The 23,347-nt window shown below is 36.3% G+C and overlaps 2 protein-coding genes across 3 annotated transcripts; one reads left to right on the forward strand and one right to left on the reverse strand.

Annotated features, from left to right (window-relative positions):
* Positions 1-100: 100 nt before the first annotated feature.
* Positions 101-3,331, reverse strand: LOC108579993 (dynamin-1-like protein). Of its 2 annotated transcripts, XM_017943643.1 has the most exons (8): positions 3,230-3,331; positions 2,400-2,964; positions 2,076-2,323; positions 1,265-1,975; positions 1,012-1,093; positions 769-939; positions 478-689; positions 101-389 (listed from the first exon to the last, which is right to left on the reverse strand). In XM_017943643.1, exons 1-8 carry the CDS (start codon positions 3,329-3,331, stop codon positions 333-335), a joined length of 2,148 nt encoding a protein of 715 aa, XP_017799132.1. In that variant the 3' UTR covers positions 101-332. The 2 variants fall into 2 exon arrangements, with proteins under 2 accessions (XP_017799132.1, XP_017799130.1); XM_017943641.1 differs by having other exon boundaries at positions 769-1,093.
* A 671-nt stretch (positions 3,332-4,002) lies between these two features.
* On the forward strand, positions 4,003-22,157 carry LOC108579840 (dynein heavy chain, cytoplasmic). Its single transcript, XM_017943461.1, has 25 exons — positions 4,003-4,319; positions 4,839-5,356; positions 5,415-6,512; positions 6,595-6,730; positions 6,790-7,163; positions 7,418-7,453; positions 8,043-8,114; positions 8,201-11,476; positions 11,570-11,964; positions 12,035-12,345; positions 12,431-12,519; positions 12,712-12,741; positions 12,894-14,040; positions 14,121-14,616; positions 14,688-15,303; positions 15,392-16,186; positions 16,262-16,299; positions 16,575-16,709; positions 16,856-16,875; positions 17,149-17,347; positions 17,780-17,876; positions 17,943-18,314; positions 18,409-21,171; positions 21,253-21,450; positions 21,519-22,157. The coding sequence occupies exons 1-25, from the start codon at positions 4,082-4,084 to the stop codon at positions 21,951-21,953; spliced, it is 13,884 nt and encodes a 4,627-aa protein (XP_017798950.1). The 5' UTR covers positions 4,003-4,081; the 3' UTR covers positions 21,954-22,157.
* The last annotated feature ends 1,190 nt before the right edge of the window (positions 22,158-23,347 follow it).

A 23,347-nucleotide genomic window follows, 5' to 3' on the forward strand; every position in this document is an offset into this window, starting at 1 on the left:
ACAGAATATTCACATAAATTTAGTAAGGCATTTGAAATAGAGTTTTGGCATGAGCACCATTGTTCGCAGTGGTAATACCTTAATCGTTCAATACCGTCCTTTACTATAAATGCACGTGTTATAATATTGTGTTATGTTATGCCTATAAAATGAAACTAAAAGAAAATGCATAAATCTTAAAAATTATTGTTGTAGTTGTAAACACTGCTTGCATACAAATGACATGCAGTACTTTAATATACACGTGATTTCAGTTGTCGGTTTACCTACTAAACCATCAAAATGTCTAAATTGAACTATAAACTGATCCTGTGAATAATGTGTAAATTCAGTTACCACATATGTGTTTCTCGAATTTCACTAATGATGTGACCAGCTTGTGTTAGTGCCTGTAATAAAATACATATGAGTAAAACGATAAATTATTTGAAATGTTTGATTTATAGAAAGAACACGCCGTAGTTTTTGTAAATGTACCTTCAGCATATCTGCTGCTTCTTTACGCCTAACAGCAACATGTTCACTCTCGTTTAAGAGGACATTGGCGTGATCTGATTTGTATAAATGCGTTACAAGTTCGCTTTGTAAGTTATCTTTTACATAGTTGACTAGGAAATGCATGACAGCTTTTGGTACACTATCCTGTATAGATTTTCGTACAATATAAAAGTATGATTTTATTAGTCTTTCTGTAAAGAATAAAAATATATATAAATGAGTGAAATGAAATATGTTTTTTGGAAAAACGGAAAACATTCCTTTTCATACCAATTACATCACAGTCTCGTTGTTCTCGTTCATTCAGTTTGCGCGATGTTTGCACTGGTACCTCTGGCAGTAGATTCACAGGTTTCTGTTGTGGAGATGCTCTCTGCAGCTCAATCATTGGATTTGGACTTGCATTTGGATGTGGAGAAGTGCTGCCTTCACGATTTCTCACTGGAGAACCGTCAACTGAACTACTCGAATCGGTTCTTCCTTGATATATAAGACTATTTAACAACCAATTACCTAACACCGTTTGATGGCCTTGGTCCTTATTCTGCTCAGAAGAAGATGCTACTTCGTCTTGGTTATTAATTGACTTTACATTCTGTTAGAAACATTTAATGCGTTTAGTTACACAGCACACAAATACAGATTAAAGACATTTGGAATGTTATATCTTTTAATTAAACGTAAAAATGGGTATGATAAGGAGACAAATGGTCACCACATTCAAAATATTTTGAAACGATTATAAATATTAGTAACAGTTATTTACCGTATTGTTTGGAATTATAGTACTCGATGTGGTGCTTGAAGTAGACGGAAGTCTTCTGTTTTGTTTTATATGGTCCACGTCAGTATTTTTTAGCAAAGACGATACAAGAGCCGCGTCCTTATGAAAATCTGGATGCTTAGTATTGATATACGCTAGTTCTATAGCAACTAAATTTTCAACCATATGATTAGTAGGTGGGAGACGTCGGCGTAATAACTGTGTTACTACATCGACAATACGTTCGTGTAAGTTAGGAAAACGTAACATTTCTTGGTGTACTTCAGTACCACAGTGTTGTATAATTCGTTGCATTTCCTCGTGTACGAGTTCTACACATCGTAAAGACGGCTCCTCAAGTCTTCGAATTTGCCGCTTAACTAATAATTCGAAAGAAATCTCTGGCACAAACAAAGCGGGTCTTGGACCAGTAGCGTTTCGAATGGCTGTCAAAATATCTATTTTCGCGAGACCCGCCAGCGGGTGTATAGAATCTAGTGTTTTACCAAACGTTTCATGAAATATATAACAAATTCGAGCGCCACCACACAATTCTGTTGTTTCTATGTTCCTGGCCGTTCCTTCGATCGTAGAACAATAACTGCTTGAAAATTTGGTAATAATTTGAAGTAAAGTTTGACTACTGTCACTAACATCTTCGCCGTATGAATTAAGTAGGGTTTGAAATTGTGAAACCATCACATTGACTCTTGTCTGTTTTTAAAAAATATAAGTTCTACCAAATTATATTTACTTTAGCTTTATTTCAACTATATACTAGAAACCATTTACTATTTGAAAACCTTGTAGTTACCTTTAACTCAGGAAGGCAGTCCCTAATATGGTGCATGAGTAAGCGGTTTAAAGTCTTAGCTAAATAAGGAGTTCCATTTCTGTTTGCTAAAGTGGGATATTTACGTTGCAAAAATGCAGCTTCATCCTTCAGTGCATCTTGAATAGTTTTATTATTCATTATATCCTGTTGAGAGCGATTAACTATTCCAATGATTCCTAATTTTACAGGAATTACTCTGCCACATAATATATCTATAGCATCGGTACCTAGAACAGTATACACAATATAGTAACTTTATAATTTATTATAAGATTAAAAACTTTAAATAACAATAAAAATTACCAGCATCCATGAGATCCAATTTAGTGACAACAGCCAAAGTACGCCTTCCATCTGGATCCACATCTTTGCTAAACTTTAAACTTTCACTGGTAGCCATGTCAGTATTTGCAGTAACAACAGCTAATATAATAGAGTTAGGATTACATATATATTTCAATACAAGTAGACGTATTTGACTTTCAATATCCTCAGGTTGGTCACCAACTGGTACCTTTGTGATACCAGGAAGATCTATCAGAGTGAGATTAACAACTGTTGTTGAATATATCTTTAAATTAATTGGTTCAGGGCAAATTCCTTTATTGGACCCAGCCATGCGATTTGTTTCACTTTCTATTTCTTTACGAATATCATCAAAGTCTGTGAAAATTTTATTTTTTACATGTAAAAATGTGCCCCACTCGTCTAAATCCAAAGTTCCATTTTCTGTATTTCGATGTTCACGATCATCTTTGGGTGTATAGACAAGTTGTAATACCAAAGGACGTCTAGTAACTATACCAGTCCCACGTGGTAAAAAAGACCGACCTACCAGACTCTCAATTACTGATGACTTTCCTGAACTCTAAAAAAACAAAACGTCACGTTTAATAAAACTATCCAAGAATGGTGTATGAATTACAAAATGTGAATTTCTATTTACGTTTACTGCTAGACATTCTTTAGTATTTATCTAATTTGAATGAAGTTTGATAAATGCAACAATAGAAATGAACGGTCTATTCAAGTGCGTATTCTTATCTTTCGTAGGTGCAAAAAATTTAAACTTGCATCGAAATTACAAAGATACGAATCTTATTCTATCGGTAGTTCAGAAAATATCAACTGACCTGTGTACCAAGTACTACGATTTGAGGTAATTGTATTGCATCAGCGCCAACAGTGTTAAATACATCTTGTAATTTATTTATTACGGGTATCAAAGCTTCCATTGTAAGAGAATAAGCACAAACGTAAATCGATCGAGACAGTTACGCGTTATCAGCCGGTGCAAAATGCTCTTTTATTATAGATAGACTTGTAATTACATATGTTGCTGGTAGTACTAAACTTATTTTAAAAAAAAAATACAATCCTTTGCAAGTGTTACTATTGCCTGTACTAATTTTTGCTGCACTAATATTTCCGTTAAAATCACCGCAAGAATTCTACACCTGCTGCTCTCAACCACCCTTTCCCTGCTCCATAGTCCATACGCGTGCGCATGTACAATGCTTAATACATACTGAGCATGTGTCTGAAATCGCGTACGTAAGGTATCGTTTCTATCGCAGAAATGCTAAAATTGTTTATAATAAAAATCGCTCCTTTTTTTCTACGATAACCATATCTGAAGAGAAGTAATATTAACGAAAGATATAAATTTAATAAATATATTTAATCACAAAGTATTCACCAACTAGAAATATAACGAGTAAAACATGTACAAAGCTAATGCAAAAGTGTGCAATTGCGATTTGGCTAAAGTAACATGAAAACTGGTCAACATGATGGATAAAAGAGGGAGTAAGAAAATGGCGTTACTAGTGGAGAATCGTTACAGTTTCTAAGTATATACGTGTGTGCCGTAGTCTATGCCTACTGTAACCCGTCATCATTTGTGTGACAGTTCATCCTAGAGCGGGGATCGACCGATCACCCGCTCAAGATCTTAAAAATTTTGCGAAACTAATTATCATAGGATGGGTGATTCCTTGGATAGCTCCGGGGAACCATCCCCGGAGATCCAAATTGTCGTAGGACATTGGGAATTTGTTAATTATTTAAAGAAGATTGTAATGGTCCTTCTACCCGATGAAGATGTAGTACCACCCGCGTTCAATTCCGCACTCGAAGATAAGGACAACCAAGAGTCGATACGAAAATTCATAAGCGATTCTCAAGTGTGGGCGCTTTACATACAAAGAAGTTCCAGTAAAGGTGTGTAAATTGAAACACGTTAAATAATTTGGCAAATTTATTGCCGTGAATTTTGCACTCTGCCCTCCTACGATATCCTCCATTGCAGTCTTTCGATACAACGGTACATTAAGCGGCGACAGGAAACGTACCCTGAACATTAATGCGGCATTTGTCGTTTGATGCATTTAAATTTCTCCTAAATATGACTCATACATTAATGTAATCAATACACGTAACAGCATTATTACATTCTTCGTCATTAACATTTTTTACCTGTTCATTAATTTATCATAAATATGTGCCGGTATACAATATTTTGTATTAATCATATTTTTCGAAATATTACGTTAAAAAGAAACACATGTTGGTTGCATTATACCAAGCACAACCTAATTTGGCTAATGTTGCATATTTGTACATTTGTTATCATTAAGTATCATATTAAGTATTTATGAAAAAGATGAAGTATTTTATTATCCTAAAGTACAATACATGTATATTGAATGTTTTGTTACATTTTTATTTATTATTTTGTAGAGGAGGATAATAATGAAGGAGATGAAGAAAAAGAAAGTACTCTTTTCTATATATCAAATGAGATACATTTCACTAGTCCTAAAATGGCCTCCTTAGTTTTAACAAAACGTGGAGCAATAGTTGAAGCTGATAAATCTATTCACTCACAGTTACATTTAGTTACCTTCTCTGATGGACCAGCATATGAAACATTGCATGCCATTAGTAAAACTATGGCTCCATATTTTAAAAGCTATGTAAAAGAAACAGGTCGTACAGATAGAGATGGTGACAAAATGGCACCATCTGTTGAAAAGAAAATAGCAGAACTTGAAATGGGTTTATTGCATTTACAACAAAACATAGATATTCCAGAGATTTCATTACAAATTCATCCAGTTGTTGCACAAGTAATTAAACAATGTGTGGAAGAAAATCGTAAGCCCAAAGTTGCTGATTTTGGTGACAAAGTTGAAGATTCAACATTCCTCAACCAGTTGCAGAATGGTGTTAATAGATGGATAAAGGAAATTCAGAAGGTAAAGATTTTATGACTTTAATTTTGTATATATTATATATTTATTAATTTCTTTGTAGGTGACCAAACTAAATCGTGATCCAGAATCAGGTACAGCTTTACAAGAAATTTCTTTTTGGTTAAACCTGGAAAGAGCATTGCATCGAATACAAGAGAAAAGAGAAAGTATAGAGATTACTTTGACCCTTGATATACTTAAGTATGGAAAGAGATTCCACGCAACCGTTAGTTTTGATATAGATACTGGCCTACAACAAGCTTTGGCTACTGTCGACGATTACAATCCCTTAATGAAAGATTTTCCAATCAATGATTTACTATCAGCTACAGAACTTGAAAGAATAAAAACTAGTGTTCAGCAAATATTTATGCACTTACGAAAAATTAGAAGCACAAAATATCCTATTCAAAGAGTACTGAGGTTGATAGAAGCTATTTCTAGAGACCTCGGGCGTCAACTTCTTAAAGTGTTAGGCACAAGGAGATTAATGCACATTCCATATGATGAGTTTGAAAAAGTTATGGAACAATGTTTTGAAGTATTTAATACATGGGATGATGAATATGAAAAATTAACTGGATTACTAAGAGATATTGTTAAGAAGAAACGAGATGAAAATATGAAAATGGTATGGAGAGTTTCACCAGCGCATAAAAAAATACAAGCTAGAATGGAACAAATGCGAAATTTCCGCCGACAACACGAACAACTCAGAACAGTCATTCTTCGCGTACTAAGACCTACCGTTCGTCAGAAGAATAACAATAATGCGGCAATAGAGAAGTCAGATAACGATAATGTAAAGGTCGAATTGGGTTTGGTTGCGGCAGATGTAAATGCCATTAGTGAAGTAAATTTGGCGTATGAAAATGTAAAAGAAATTGATTGTCTTGATATTACTAAAGAAGGTGTTGAATCCTGGAAGGCTGCTGTCCATAGATATGAAGAACGTATCGATAGAGTTGAAGCAAGAATTACGGCGCATCTCCGAGAACAACTAGGTACTGCGAAGAATGCGAACGAAATGTTCAGAATTTTTTCACGTTTCAATGCACTGTTTGTAAGACCACATATCCGTGGCGCTATTAGAGAATATCAAACACAGTTGATACAGAGAGTAAAAGATGATATAGAAACGTTACATGAAAAGTTCAAGGTATAAGAATGTGAAAAAAATGCAAAAATTATTAGCTTAAGTTATTATTTTTTACTAATAGTTAATCATGTTACTAATTCAGGTTCAGTATGCACAAAGTAAATGTTGTAGAATGAGCATAGTCAGAGATTTACCACCTGTTGCTGGCTCTATTATTTGGGTCAAGCAAATTGATTACCAGCTTACAATGTACTTAAAACGAGTTGAAGATGTCTTAGGTACGTATTTGAATTGTTTCGTGTATTTATATAAAGTTTTAATTTGTTTGTTTTCATAGGGAAAGGCTGGGAAAGTCATATTGAAGGTCAAAAATTAAAAGCTGATGGAGATAGTTTTCGTATGAAGCTATCGACTCAGGAAATTTTTGACGATTGGGCACGTAAAGTGCAACTAAGAAATCTTGGCGTTACCGGAAGGATTTTTATAATTGAAAATGTCCGATCACGATCAGGTCATGGTACTTTATTAAAGTTGAAAGTGAATTTCCTTCCTGAAATTATTACATTATCAAAGGAAGTAAGAAACATGAGAAATCTTGGTTTCCGTGTACCTTTATCAATTGTGAATAGAGCACATATGGCCAATCAGTTATACCCCTTTGCTATCAGTTTGATCGAGAGCATCAGAACTTACGAAAGAACACTCGAAAAGGTAATATTTTTTTATAATTATACGTTTTCTTACTTTTGATTATACGTCTTTAAAATTGGTGTACGATTTTAAAGAAATTTCACGGTCATATTGCAACACAATTTTATTGATTATTATCTTTGCGATAATATAAGCAATTTGAAGCTTTGAAAATACGAGTAAACGGATAGACAATGATAGGGAATAGAACCAGGTTAAAAGTACATATTAGCAATATTGATATTTCTAATTCCTTGGGTGTCCAATATTTTTAGCTTACCAATCGGAGTCCTCACTGCCCCGCACTGAAGGTAGTCATATATGATGCTTTCAGGACTTGTGCATCTTGCCTATATTTGCAAATCATTACTGTATGCCTGCTTAGTTCTTGTAGAAAAATGTGTACTGCAAGAGCGTACGATTTTTACGAATCATAGGATGTGCGGGAACCCGAGAAAAATTCGGGTTTTCTTTTCACTTTTAATTAAATTATATTATATTACAGCTTTCGAATTTTTCTGATTTCGCTGGCCTTTGAATTTCTTACGAAAAGTCTACAAAATTCTTATGAATAAACTTCTATTTCTATTTCAATGTCCTTCATTTTATGAAACTTGCATTCCGCGATCATAATTGATTTAAATGGTTTGGCTGTCCGCACATTCCAAAAGTTGCTTGTAATTCATATAGTATATTTCTCAGTTTCTGTAATACATCAAACGCAAATAAAAATTGTCATATAATTTCTTAGCATCAGCTATGGACATGTAAAACTTTTGTTTGCCTTGTCTGTAAATTATTGAATGGTAAATTGTAATTTATGTCGTAAAATTGTATTGGTATGGTCAGAGTAGGATAACTTTCTTTTAATTTTACTTCATAATCTATCTTTTTTCCTAGATCGAAGATAAAGCCAGTATCATACCATTAGTTGCTGGAATGCGTAACGACGTGTTGTCGCTTATTTCTGAAGTAAGTTTTAATTTGTATATAATTACATTATATTAGAATTTTACTATTTTAGCACTAGCTAAAATTATCATCATTTTTTAATTTAGGGGATTGGGATGATTTGGGAAAGTTATAAGTTGGATCAGTATGTGCAACGTCTTTCCGAAACTGTTGTTTCATTTCAAGAAAAAGTTGAAGATCTTATGGTGGTTGAAGAACAATTGGATGTTGATGTTCGATCTCTTGAAACATGCCCATATTCGGCAAATACATTTGCCGATATACTTTCCAAAATTCAGAAAGCCGTGGACGAACTATCTTTAAAGAATTATTCAAATTTAACTATTTGGGTGTCTAGACTCGATCAAGAAGTAGAAAAGAATTTAGCAGCCAGATTAGAAGCTGGGATAAAAGCATGGACTGATGCACTCACTGGTCAAAAGAGGGGAGTAGATCTAAGTATGGATACAGATGCACCTTCTCAGCCAACTCATAAACCTGGTGGTGATCCGAAGATTCAGAATCAAATACACGAAGTTCGCATAACTAATCAGACAATGTACTTGTATCCAAGCATTGAAGATGCAAGGTTCCAAATAATGCAACAATTGTTTGCATGGCAAGCTATTGTCACTTCCCAAGTTCGACTACAGAGTTCAAGATATAACGTAGGTTTATATAAACCTGAATCGGGTACTTATAGAAATTTACTTACAAAATTACCGTACGGAGTACATCATTTAGAAGCAGCTTATGAAGCAGTTGAATCTAAAATGAAAGATATTGCCGATTATGTGGATCAATGGTTGCGCTATCAAGCTCTTTGGGACCTACAACCAGATAATTTATATGGAAAATTAGGAGAAAACATAAACTTGTGGATGAAATGTTTAAATGATATTAAAAAATCCAGAGCTACTTTCGATACATCGGACACTAGACGCGAATTTGGTCCGGTTATCATTGATTTTGCAAAGGTACAAAGCAAAGTATCTTTGAAATATGATTCGTGGCACAAAGAAACTTTGGGTAAGTTCGGAACTCTTCTCGGCAATGAAATGTCTAGCTTCCATTCGCAAATATCAAAATCAAGAAGCGATTTAGAGCAACAATCCATTGAAGCTGCTAGTACCTCAGATGCAGTTGGATTCATAACTTATGTTCAATCGTTGAAACGTAAAATGAAAGCCTGGGAGAAACAAGTTGATATATATCGCGAAGGTCAAAGAATATTGGAACGTCAAAGGTTCCAGTTCCCTTCCTCTTGGTTACATGTGGATAACATAGAAGGCGAATGGGGTGCATTCAATGAAATAATTAAGAGGAAAGATACAAATATACAAACACAAGTTGCGTCGCTACAAATGAAAATTGTAGCAGAAGATAAAGCAGTTGAAATAAGGACCACTGATTTCCTGAGTGATTGGGAAAGAGGCAAGCCAGTTGAGGGTCATTTGCGGCCAGACGATGCATTGCAACAATTACAGTTGTTTGAAAGCAAGTTTGCTAGATTGAAAGAGGAAAGAGACAATGTAGCAAAGGCTAAGGAGGCTTTAGAGTTACAGGAACCGGGAGTTGTTTCAACCAGTGAGGATAGAATGCAAATAGTATTCGAAGAGCTTCAAGATTTAAAAGGAGTTTGGTCAGAATTGTCAAAAATATGGGCGCAGATCGATGATACGCGTGAAAAACCATGGTTATCCGTTCAGCCAAGAAAATTACGCCAACAGTTAGACGGAATGATGGCACAACTAAAAGAACTACCAGCCAGACTAAGGCAATACTCTTCGTACGAATATGTCAAGAAAATGTTGCAAAGTTATACCAAAGTTAACATGCTAATTGTGGAATTGAAATCTGATGCTTTGAAAGAAAGACATTGGAAACAATTAACAAGGCAATTACGAGTAAATTGGGTATTGAGTGAACTTACCCTTGGCCAAGTCTGGGACGTAAATTTACAGAAAAATGAAGGAATAGTAAAAGACATTATTCTTGTTGCACAAGGTGAAATGGCATTAGAGGAGTTCTTAAAGCAAGTACGAGAATCTTGGCAAACTTACGAATTGGATTTGATAAATTACCAAAATAAGTGTAGATTAATTCGTGGTTGGGATGATCTTTTCAATAAGGTCAAAGAACACATCAATTCCGTCGCTGCTATGAAACTCTCTCTTTACTATAAAGTATTTGAGGAGGAAGCATTAACTTGGGAAGAAAAATTAAATAGAATCAATGCATTATTTGACGTATGGATAGACGTTCAACGACGTTGGGTTTATCTAGAAGGCATTTTCTCGGGAAGCGCTGATATCAAAACTTTATTGCCTGTTGAAACATCTCGTTTCCAGAGCATTAGTTCGGAGTTCCTTGGTTTGATGAAAAAAGTATCTAAATCTCCGATGGTCATGGACGTCCTAAATATTCCTGGTGTACAAAGAGCACTTGAACGTTTAGCTGATTTACTTGGCAAAATACAAAAAGCTTTAGGAGAATATCTTGAAAGAGAACGTACGTCGTTTCCACGCTTTTATTTCGTGGGTGATGAGGATTTGTTGGAAATTATCGGTAACAGCAAAAACATCGCGAGATTACAAAAACACTTTAAAAAAATGTTTGCTGGTGTAGCAGCTATTCTGTTGAACGACGATAATAATATTATTACTGGCATTGCCTCTCGCGAAGGAGAAGAAGTGCTTTTCCAAAATCCAGTATCTACTGTTGATCATCCGAAAATCAACGAATGGTTGACTCTTGTAGAGAAAGAAATGAGAGTTACACTAGCATCGAGTCTTGCAAGAGCGGTGCAAGATATCAAACAGTTCAAAGATGGAAATATTAATCCTCAGGCGTTCATGACATGGTGTGACAATTACCAGGCTCAAATTATAGTCCTAGCTGCTCAGATCTTGTGGTCGGAAGACGTTGAAGCTGCTCTGCATGAAGCGCAAAGTGATCCAAGTAAGCCTCCATTAAGGCGGAAGAAATTAGAGCATCTGATTAACGAATTCGTACATAAACGCACCGTAACAAGGAGATTAATTTCAAACAAAGTTTCCAATCCGAAAGCATTTGAGTGGCTATGCGAAATGAGATTCTACTTCGATCCGAGACAGACTGAAGTTTTGCAACAACTTACAATACATATGGCAAATGCCAAATTTTTTTACGGGTTTGAATATCTAGGAGTGCAAGATAGGTTGGTACAAACACCTTTGACCGATAGGTGTTATTTAACAATGACTCAAGCCTTAGAAGCTCGTCTCGGAGGTTCTCCGTTTGGACCGGCTGGAACAGGGAAAACTGAATCCGTGAAGGCTCTCGGCCATCAACTGGGAAGATTTGTATTAGTATTTAATTGTGACGAAACATTCGACTTTCAGGTAAACGGAACATATGATTAAGACAGCGATACGGTATATATTATTTTTAACAGATTATGTTTAAAGGTATATTTTATTTGTTCTTTTTCTTAGGCCATGGGTCGTATTTTCGTTGGTCTCTGTCAAGTAGGAGCATGGGGTTGTTTCGATGAATTTAATCGTCTCGAAGAGCGTATGCTTTCAGCTGTTTCCCAACAAGTGCAAACAATTCAAGAAGCACTAAAAAGTCAAATGGAAGGAAAGAAAGAAGGAACATTGTGTGTAGAATTAGTTGGAAAACAAGTTAAAGTATCTACAGATATGGCGATCTTCATTACAATGAATCCAGGCTACGCTGGACGATCAAATCTTCCCGATAATTTGAAGAAACTCTTTAGATCGTTAGCTATGACGACACCAGATAGACAGTTGATTGCTGAAGTAATGCTTTTCAGTCAGGGATTTAGATCGGCTGAAAAATTAGCATGCAAGATCGTACCATTCTTCAAGTAAGTTTTTCAGTCTTACTTATATTTCAGATATGTCTCGACTGTGTTAAATATATGACCTTATTATTAGGCTGTGCGATGAACAACTTTCTAATCAATCTCACTATGATTTCGGGCTTCGAGCACTTAAATCTGTACTTATTTCCGCTGGAAATGTGAAACGTGATCGAATTCAAAAGATTAAAGAAGGCATGCAGAATCGTGGCAAGACTAATATCGACGAGGCTTCGATCGCAGAAAATTTGCCAGAACAAGAAATTCTTATACAATCCGTTTGCGAAACAATGGTACCAAAATTAGTCGCCGAAGATATTCCATTGCTATTCAGTTTACTCAATGATGTATTCCCGAATGTGAATTACACACGTGCTGAAATGAAGGGTAATCCTTACATTTGAAACTAGACATTTATATGTTCGCAATTCTTTTTCACCTATTAATAAAAAAATAAAACATATGTTCATAGGATTGAAGGATCAAATAAGGAAGGTATGCATGGAAGAGTACCTGGTGTGTGGTGAAGGTGACGAACAAGGAGGGGCTTGGCAGGAAAAGGTAATAATATAATATATTTTAAATAATCATTACTTGCATTATCCCATCATTTCATTGTTAAAAAGAATAGCATGAAAAAGGGTAGATTGAGTAAAGTGACAAAAATTCTGTTTCTTCTGAAAATATATTGTGTAAGATAGATAATGTGTACCTAATTCTTGAACTGTTTATCATATGCGCCCCTCCCCCCAGGAAATGGTCGGTGAGACCTGGGTAGAAAAGGTGAGAGCAAAACTAAACCGTGACTAGCATTGCATGGCCGGTATCTTTTAATTCCATATATGATATTCCGTTTCGTAAATTCGCATGATTATCATTTTCCTTTTATTTTGATGATTACTACTTTTCGAAAAGTCACTACTTGGTCAATTTAGGTACTGCAACTCTATCAAATTTGTAATCTGAATCATGGATTGATGATGGTCGGACCGAGTGGCTCTGGAAAAACGACGGCATGGAAAGTACTGTTGAAAGCTTTGGAACGATTCGAAGGAATAGAAGGAGTTGCCCATGTGATCGATCCTAAAGCTATTAGCAAAGAAACATTGTACGGTGTATTAGATCCGAATACACGCGAATGGACAGACGGTCTTTTTACACATATTCTTAGAAAAATTATAGACAATGTAAGAGGAGAAATCAATAAACGACAATGGATCATATTTGACGGCGATGTTGATCCAGAATGGGTTGAAAACTTGAATTCCGTATTAGACGACAATAAACTGCTGACGTTACCAAACGGTGAACGTTTAAGTTTACCACCAAACGTGAGAGTTATGTTTGAAGTGCAAGACCTAAAATATGCCACATTGGCTACTGTCTCTCGTTGCGGTATGGTTTGGTTCTCCGATGATGTACTTTCTACAGAGATGATATTTGAAAATTACATGTTACGTTTAAGAAACATTCCACTCGAAGACGGAGAAGAAGACAATCTTAGCAAAAAGATGACGGAAAAGGACGATACTTTGTCTCCTGCATTATCGGTACAGAGAGAAGTTGCTAGCATTTTACAAAGTTACTTTGCACCAGATGGATTGGTAGTGAGATGTTTAGAGTATGCCATGAAGCAAGAACATATAATGGATTTTACACGTCTCCGAGCATTAAGCTCCCTATTCTCCATGCTAAATCAAGCTGTGCGCAATGTTTTACAATATAATCATTCGCATACTGATTTTCCTTTGCCAAGCGAACAACTGGAGCGTTACATCCCAAAGTGTTTAGTGTACGCGTTGTTGTGGAGTTTCGTAGGAGATGCGAAATTAAAAGTTAGATCCGATTTAGGAGATTTCGTTCGATCTATTACGACTATACCCTTGCCAACGCAAAGTAACATTCCTATTATTGATTTTGAAGTAAGCATCCATGGTGAATGGTTGCCTTGGAGCAATAAAGTTCCGCAGATCGAAGTAGAAACGCATAAAGTTGCCAGTCCAGATATCGTTGTTCCCACTTTAGACACTGTAAGGCACGAGATTTTACTTTACACATGGTTGGCAGAGCACAAGCCAATAGGTAATGTTATAATACATTTACACAAGCTATTATAAAATTTTATAGGAACTATGTAACCAAAGATTATATAACTTTTCTAGTGCTTTGCGGACCACCGGGCTCTGGTAAAACCATGACTCTTTTCTCTGCTTTACGAGCTTTGCCCGATATGGAGGTCGTTGGGTTAAACTTTTCATCCGCTACTACACCTGAATTGCTGTTGAAAACTTTTGATCATTATTGCGAATATCGTAAAACACCTAACGGTGTTGTGCTCTCTCCGGTACAATTAGGCAAATGGTTGGTCTTATTCTGTGATGAAATCAATTTACCCGATATGGATAATTATGGAACACAACGTGTAATCTCGTTCCTGAGGCAGTTAGTAGAACATAGAGGTTTCTACCGAACTAGCGATCAAGCATGGGTTACTTTGGAAAGAATTCAGTTTGTTGGCGCTTGTAATCCTCCAACAGATCCAGGCAGAAAACCTCTTACCCATAGATTCCTAAGGCACGTTCCAGTAATTTATGTCGATTATCCAGGAGAGACATCTTTGAAACAAATCTATGGAACATTTACACGCGCCATGCTTAGGTAAGAATTTACAAAAATATATACATACATTATATAAAATAATCCTTTCAATGTGTAATTTTTTATGTCAGGTTAACACCGTCTTTAAGAGGTTACGCAGAATCTTTGACGAATGCAATGGTAGAATTTTATTTAGCTTCGCAGGAAAGATTTACCCAAGACATGCAACCACATTATGTTTATTCTCCGCGTGAAATGACGCGTTGGGTGCGCGGGATCTGCGAAGCTATCAGACCCCTTGACAATCTGTCGATTGAAGGGTTAGTACGTTTGTGGGCACATGAGGCGCTTCGCCTCTTCCAAGATAGGTTAGTAGAAGATTCTGAAAGAGCTTGGACCAATAAAAATATCGACACTGTCGCCATGAAACACTTTATGGGTGTTGATAAAGAGAGAGCACTAGCCAGACCTATACTATACAGTAATTGGTTATCTAAAGATTATGTACCAGTCAATAGACAAGAATTGCGAGATTATGTTAAAGCAAGATTGAAAGTATTTTACGAAGAGGAATTGGACGTTCCTTTGGTTCTTTTTGACGAAGTTCTTGAACATGTTCTACGAATCGACAGAATTTTCCGACAGCCTCAGGGACACTTATTACTTATTGGTGTCTCTGGTGCTGGGAAGACGACTCTGTCTAGGTTCGTTGCATGGATGAACGGTTTGTCCATATTCCAAATAAAGGTATAATTCTATGTTCTATTATAGTATTTATATATTTAAGAAGAAAAAGCTTTCCTTAAATTTAACGTATACTTATTTTATGCGAAAGGTTCATAATAAATACACCGGCGAAGACTTTGACGAAGATTTGCGTCAAGTTCTAAGACGATCTGGTTGCAAGGATGAAAAAATAGCATTTATTCTCGACGAATCGAATGTTTTAGACTCCGGTTTCCTCGAACGTATGAATACTTTACTTGCAAACGGAGAAGTGCCTGGTTTATTCGAGGGTGATGAGTATACAACTCTTATGACGCAATGCAAAGAAGGAGCACAGCGCGAGGGTCTTATGTTAGATTCTAACGAAGAACTGTATAAATGGTTCACCGGTCAAGTTATGAAGAACTTGCACGTTGTATTTACAATGAATCCCAGCACGGATGGTCTTAAAGATCGAGCTGCGACATCACCTGCATTGTTCAACAGATGTGTGTTGAACTGGTTTGGCGATTGGTCAGATAACGCACTATTCCAAGTCGGAAAAGAATTTACCAGTCGAGTGGATTTGGAAAGACCTTCATGGAAGTGTCCAGATTTCTTCCCATCTGTTTGCTCTCTAATACCATCGCAGCCTTCTCACAGAGATGCTGTCATAAATGCTTGCGTTTACGTACACCAAACGTTACATAAAGCTAATGCTAGACTCGCGAAGCGAGGTAGTAGAACTATGGCTATTACACCCCGCCATTATTTAGATTTCATCAATCACTTTGTGAAATTGTATCAAGAGAAGAGAAGTGATTTAGAAGAACAACAGTTGCATCTGAACGTTGGTTTAAGCAAAATCGCAGAAACAGTAGAACAAGTGGAAGAAATGCAGAAGAGTTTGGCAATTAAATCTCAGGTATCGTAGTGAAATATAATACGAACGCGGCGAAACATTGTTTGTAATTTGTACTGATATAAACCTCGTGTACAGGAACTGCACGCGAAAAATGAAGCTGCGAATGCAAAATTGCGACTTTTTTTTTTTTTTTTTTTTTTTTTTTTTTTTTTTTTTTTTTTTTTTTTTTTTTTTTTTTTTTTTTTTTTTTTTTTTTTTTTTTTTTTTTTTTTTTTTTTTTTTTTTTTTTTTTTTTTTTTTTTTTTTTATCGTTGCTCACGTGTACTCTATCTTGAACGCTTGAAACACGTGCTGCGCGTTGCGCTGAATCGTTTTCAATGAGTATAGCTGTCAAGGGGATTAAGCGGCAGTATCTTGTCGAAATTCGATCGATGGCAAATCCTCCAAGCATCGTAAAGGTAGCTTTAGAATCTATATGCCTGTTACTCGAGGAAAATGCTACCGATTGGAAACAGATTCGTGCTGTCATTATGAAGGATAGTTTCATACCAACCATCGTCAACTTCAACACGGAAAATCTCACGTAAGAAATGATTATGGATCTGCTGAATGTTCAATACTCGCGTGGGAATTTACCGAGGCAGATACAATTCCATAACCGCTTGACATATATGTTATGTCTTTTGGCTGAATGCTCACCCACGCATATACAACTTACGTTCTTATAAGCCGCAAGAAATTGTTGGATAGTATGTTCTTCTTAGATGATGCATTTTCTTTGAAATTCAAATATACGAATTTTTAGATATTTACCAGTTATAAGGACGTGACATGATACGTAAATACTGTGTTATTGTAAATAAAATATATCGTGTTTTTTATCTCTAACTTTAGGTCAGCTAAAATGATGCGCAGCCTGTCACGGAGCTTTTTTCACATAACATTGTCATAACTGTTCTAATTGCACATGCCTGCACTTTATTTCCTTTGTACTATACAAAATCGTTTCGTTTTTCGTATAGCGGTGAAATCGATAAAGAAACAACATTTAGTCGAAGTCCGGTCCATGGCGAATCCGCCGGCGATCGTGAAGGTTGCATTGGAGTCTATCTGCTTATTGCTCGGTGAAAATGCCAGTGACTGGAAATCTATCCGCGCTGTCATCATGAGAGACAACTTTATCAATACTATTGTCTCTAATTTCAGTACCGAGGATATTACGTAAGCATGCATTCATTGTTTGTTTTACCTAGACAGATGGTTTAATTCTTTGATCGAGGGATCAGCGAACACGGTTCGTTGATACGAATATTGCCTAAAATGTTCGTGAATTAGAAAATCATGATGAAAGGAAAAAAAAAACGAATAACTTACGAATATCTAAGAAAATGTGTAATACTAATATTTGTTGTATGTATCTACAACTAATCTTTGTGCTTGCTGATCTCAAACTTAAACAAATGTTGAACAAAATTCACAAAGCACAACTAGTTGTTACTTAGAGCATGAGAACGACAATTGACAAATTTGTTACTAACCGAAATTACATGTATAATACAGTATGCTAATATGTTATATAAAATTGTTCAAATATGTTATACCTAACTGTTAAAGTTAATAATATTCAATGAATTTGTTTAAATATTTATTTAGTGATGAAGTGAGAGAAAAAATGAAGAGCCGCTACTTAAGTAATCCTGACTATAATTTTGAAAAAGTTAACCGAGCCAGTATGGCTTCTACCGCGCAGGTAAATATTTGCCAATACAAGCAAAGTTTTTTCAAGAAAAAGGAGCATAAGATTTAAAATTTTTAGATTGAGTATGCAGACATGCTGAAACGAGTAGAACCCCTAAGAGATGAACTTCATTCGTTAGAACGACAGGCTGAAACGAATAAACAAAGAGGCGAAGAAGTGAAAAATTTGATTGCTCAATTAGAGCAAAGCATAGCTTCGTATAAGGAAGAATACGCTCAGCTCATTTCTCAGGCACAAGCTATTAAAGCTGACTTGGAAAGCGTACAAGCTAAAGTGGATCGTTCTATCGCCTTATTGAAATCGTTGGTGATCGAAAGAGAACGTTGGGAAGCAACTAGCGAAACGTTTAAAAGTCAAATGTCTACGATTATCGGAGATGTACTCTTGTCCTCTGCTTTCCTTGCGTACGCTGGATATTTCGATCAACATGTAAGTTACATTTAGTAATAGTCATTGTAATAGTCACGCATATTTTTCTTTATAGAGCAACGACATATATTTTATACGTATCTTGCTTTTTCAGTACCGACAAAATTTGTTCAGTACTTGGTGTCAGCATTTGCAACAAGCAAATCTACAGTTCCGACCGGATATAGCGAGAACAGAGTATCTCTCAAATCCTGATGAACGTTTGAGGTGGCAAGCTAATGCCCTGCCAACGGATGATCTTTGTACCGAAAATGCTATTATGTTGAAACGTTTCAACAGGTACCCGTTAATTATCGATCCATCCGGACAAGCAACTGAATTTATAATGAATGAATTTAAAGAGCGAAAGATCACGAAAACAAGCTTCTTGGACGACTCGTTTAGGAAGAATCTCGAGAGCGCTTTACGTTTTGGTAATCCTTTATTGGTACAGGACGTTGAAAATTATGACCCGATATTAAATCCTGTTCTAAATAGAGAACTAAGAAGAACAGGTGGACGTGTGTTGATTACACTTGGAGATCAAGATATCGATCTTTCACCATCTTTTGTGATATTCTTATCAACGAGAGATCCGACAGTAGAATTCCCACCAGATATCTGCTCTCGTGTTACCTTCGTAAACTTCACCGTTACTAGAAGTTCTCTGCAAAGTCAATGTTTGAACCAAGTCCTGAAAGCTGAACGTCCGGATATCGACGAGAAGAGGTCTGACTTATTGAAATTACAAGGTGAATTCCACTTGCGACTGAGACAACTCGAGAAATCTTTGTTACAAGCATTGAACGATGCTAAGGGGAAAATCCTCGACGATGATTCTGTGATAACCACTCTTGAAACTTTGAAACAAGAAGCGGCTGATATTAGTAAGAAAGTCGAAGAGACAGATAAAGTCATAGGAGAAATTGAGACAGTCTCCCAACAATATATGCCCTTATCTCAAGCTTGTTCGAATATGTACTTTACAATGGATAGTTTGAATCAAGTGCACTTCTTGTACCAGTATTCTTTGAAAATGTTCTTAGATGTTTTCACTTCTGTTCTCTCTCAAAATCCAAGACTGTCTAATATATCGGACCATACGCAAAGACTATCGGTTATTACCAGCGATTTATTCTCTGCCTGTTACGAACGCGTTGCTCGTGGAATGTTGCATACGGATAGATTAACGTTTGCATTGTTATTATGCAGAATACACTTGAAAGGTATCATCACCGAATCCACGTATGACAGTGAATTCACATTCTTCTTGCGTGGAAAGGAAGGTGTATTGAATATACGGGGACCTATTTTGCCTAATTTGAGTTCGGAACAACAAGAAGCTATGATGCGGTTGAGTCTGAGGCTCCCAGCTTTCAGAAAACTGGCAGAAAAGATTCAAGAGAATGCAGAATTTAACTCGTGGTTACAATCACCAACTCCAGAGACCTGTGTGCCAAAACTTTGGGACGAGGAAAAGCCGTTGACTCCGATTGGAACAGCTATGCACCAATTATTGATAATTCAAGCATTCCGACCTGATCGTGTGATAGCTGCTGCATCTTTAGTCATAACTTCCGCCTTGGGAGAATCTTTCATGGCTGCTGCGGAAGCAGAACTTGATTTTGCTTCGGTGGTGGAGAATGAATTGAAAGCTACTGTGCCTGCTCTGTTATGCTCGGTACCAGGTTTCGATGCCTCTGGTCGAGTGGATGATTTGGCAGCTGAATCGGGAAAACAAATAGCCAGCATCGCGATAGGATCTGCAGAAGGATTCAATCAGGCTGATAGAGCGATAAACATGGCTGTTAAAGCTGGCAGATGGGTACTATTGAAGAATGTTCATCTAGCACCGCAGTGGTTAGTACAGCTTGAAAAGAAATTGCATAGCTTACAACCACATACCAATTTTAGACTATTCTTAACCATGGAGATTAATCCGAAGGTACCAGTAAATCTACTGAGAGCTGGTCGAATATTTGTCTTCGAACCACCCCCTGGAATTAGGGCAAACTTGTTGCGAACGTTCAGTACCGTACCTCCGTCAAGAATGATGAAAGCACCTAATGAAAGAGCCCGTCTTTATTTCCTGTTAGCATGGTTCCACGCTATTGTTCAAGAACGTCTTCGATATGCACCGCTAGGATGGGCTAAGCATTACGAATTCAACGAGAGCGACCTGAGAGTAGCTTGCGATACTCTCGACACATGGATAGAGGCTACTGCTATGGGCAGAACTAACTTACCACCGGAGAAGGTACCTTGGGATGCTCTAGTGACACTCCTTTCTCAATGCATATACGGTGGTAAAATTGATAACGATTTCGATCAACGTCTTCTTGCATCATTCCTTCGAAAGCTCTTTACCCCGCGATCTTTTGAGGCTGATTTTGCACTAGTTGCTAACATTGATGGCTTGCAAGGAAGTCAACGACATATTACTATGCCGGACGGAACCAGGCGCGATCATTTTCTTAAGTGGATCGAGTCATTATCAGATCGACAAACACCTTCATGGCTTGGCCTACCGAATAATGCTGAGAAAGTACTACTCACAACCAGAGGAACAGACTTGGTGTCTAAATTATTAAAGATGCAACAACTGGAAGACGAAGACGAACTAGCTTATTCTAATGAGGAGTCATTGGATACACCTATAGAAGCAGAGGCTGATGGTCGACCATCGTGGATGAGAACGTTACATAATTCGGCATCAACATGGTTACAATTGCTTCCAAAGAATTTGCCAACTTTAAAGAGAACTGTGGAAAATATAAAGGATCCTCTCTATAGATACTTTGAGAGAGAAGTTAACAGCGGTGCTAAATTACTACAAGAAGTGATCCATGATTTAGAAGATGTAGTTTTAATTTGCCAGGTATTTTTCCAACCGATTGTTGGTCTGATGCATTTTCTTCTTCCAACTATCACTGTACTAACGTTTAACCTCTTTTCACAGGGTAAAAAGAAGCAGACTAATTACCATAGAACTATGTTATCGGAATTAGTAAAGGGTATTCTACCAGCTGGTTGGAGACGATATATGGTACCAAGAGGGTGTACTGTCATACAATGGATAACAGATTTTAGTCATAGAGTATCACAGTTGCAAGAAGTTTCGCGACTAGTATCTCAAGGAGGAGCTAAGGAAATTAAGGTTTGTTTCTTTAATTCTGTTTTAATATTGTTTTCTAATTTAATATTATGCAATCATACGCTTTTCAGAGCTTTCCAGTTTGGCTCGGTGGATTATTGAATCCCGAAGCATACATTACGGCAACGAGACAGTGCATAGCACAAGTAAACAGCTGGTCACTCGAAGAACTTCAGCTAGATGTGACTATAGGGGACGGTGATAACATTGCAACGGACGATTGTTCATTTGCTGTAACTGGTCTTAAATTACAAGGAGCGCAGTGCAAAGATAATCAGCTGTATTTGACATCGACTATAATGACCGATTTACCAGTTACCATGTTGAGGTGGATACGATCTGCCACTGATGATGTACGAAAAGGCAAACTGTCTTTACCAGTTTACTTGAACAGCACACGTACCGAATTATTATTTACCGTTGATTTAAATATTGCTCCTAGTCAAGATCCTCACAGTTTCTACGAAAGGGGAGTCGCTGTTCTTACATCCACTGCTTTGAATTAATACTTTTAACGTTAGTAAATTATTCCGCCTTCGAAAGCAAGTATTTTCAACGTAATTCTGCATCGAAGTGCGATATCTAACAATTAATGTAATGATAAAGTTACTTTGCAAACGATATAGTATCGGTATAATTCAGGGATGGGCAAACGGACGTTTCAGAACTACTTCTTCGAGTCTTCGAGTATAGTGTAATTTTTCTTTGAGATATTTATTTATCTATTCATTCTTAGTTATTTATAAATCGAAAGATATTATGAACTTCATTCAACTAGTATAGTATTTTTTAATGCTCACATAACCTCATAATTGATCGCTAGTGGGAAATACGTTTGCTCATTGTTCCTGACGTACTAATCGAATATATACGAGTAATAAAGAAAAATTATTTATCGCTTCTGAAAACTCTTTTTTCTGCATAACATTCTGTAAACGTGTATGAAAACGAACTATTTTTCTCGATAATTAATTACCACGAAGAAGATGCGAAACATCTATTTAAGAATCGACGTTTCGATAACAAGGTTGTAATATACATAGTTTATTTAGTTTTGTATACGTTCCAAACTGAAAGACCGCTTTCTGTAACAAAGTTACGTTGCGTTTGCTTAAGTGTAAGTACTAACGTACCGCGTAGAATTTATATTATTTGAATGGCATCTAATAAAATACTTAATGCGCGCTATACAAGCGTTTTAAAAAAAAGTGAAAAGAAAATCGTTTAAAATATTCTGTACTCTTTCTTTGTAACTTCGTTTCTTCTACCAAAAATAGTAACATCTATTTCTGTAATTATGCAATATTGAATATAATATCGATATTTAAAATATAAATGTGATTTTAATCTTATCGCTGTTGCATTGGATATATTACAAAGTCATCACAAATTTAAAAAAGAACATAAAAACTTTATTATGGTCCATAATATCAGGTATAGCAGTTACACATATGAAATATTATTAGAATATTTGCGCGGCACTATATGACTACGTGATCATGTAAATAACAATGCATTTTTACACTCTTCGTTTTATCCGTACCTTGGTTCAACGATTATTTGCATTATATATACTATGTGACGTATAATTCTCACTTCTTTGCAATGGTAAATAAATGGATGCTCCGCATTCGTTTCGGCCATTGCTCGGAAAATAACACGCAGGCTTTGATGGACATTGGACGGACTATACAATTGTAACATTAAACGGCCGTTATGGTTAATGAAGGAAATGCTTAACAAGCATATTTATGATTTGTTAAAATACTATGTACACTAATGCGATAAAACTACTGAAGAAACTATAGCAGTATAGCAGTATATTACATTGACATATCATTTGCACAGTCTCAATTAAGAATGCGAAAATTATTTGAAAGTACACTGATTTGAAGCGAAT

This window comes from Habropoda laboriosa, unplaced genomic scaffold, assembly GCF_001263275.1.
Source record: "Habropoda laboriosa isolate 0110345459 unplaced genomic scaffold, ASM126327v1 scaffold2, whole genome shotgun sequence".
In the NCBI taxonomy this organism is placed as follows: domain Eukaryota; kingdom Metazoa; phylum Arthropoda; class Insecta; order Hymenoptera; family Apidae; genus Habropoda; species Habropoda laboriosa.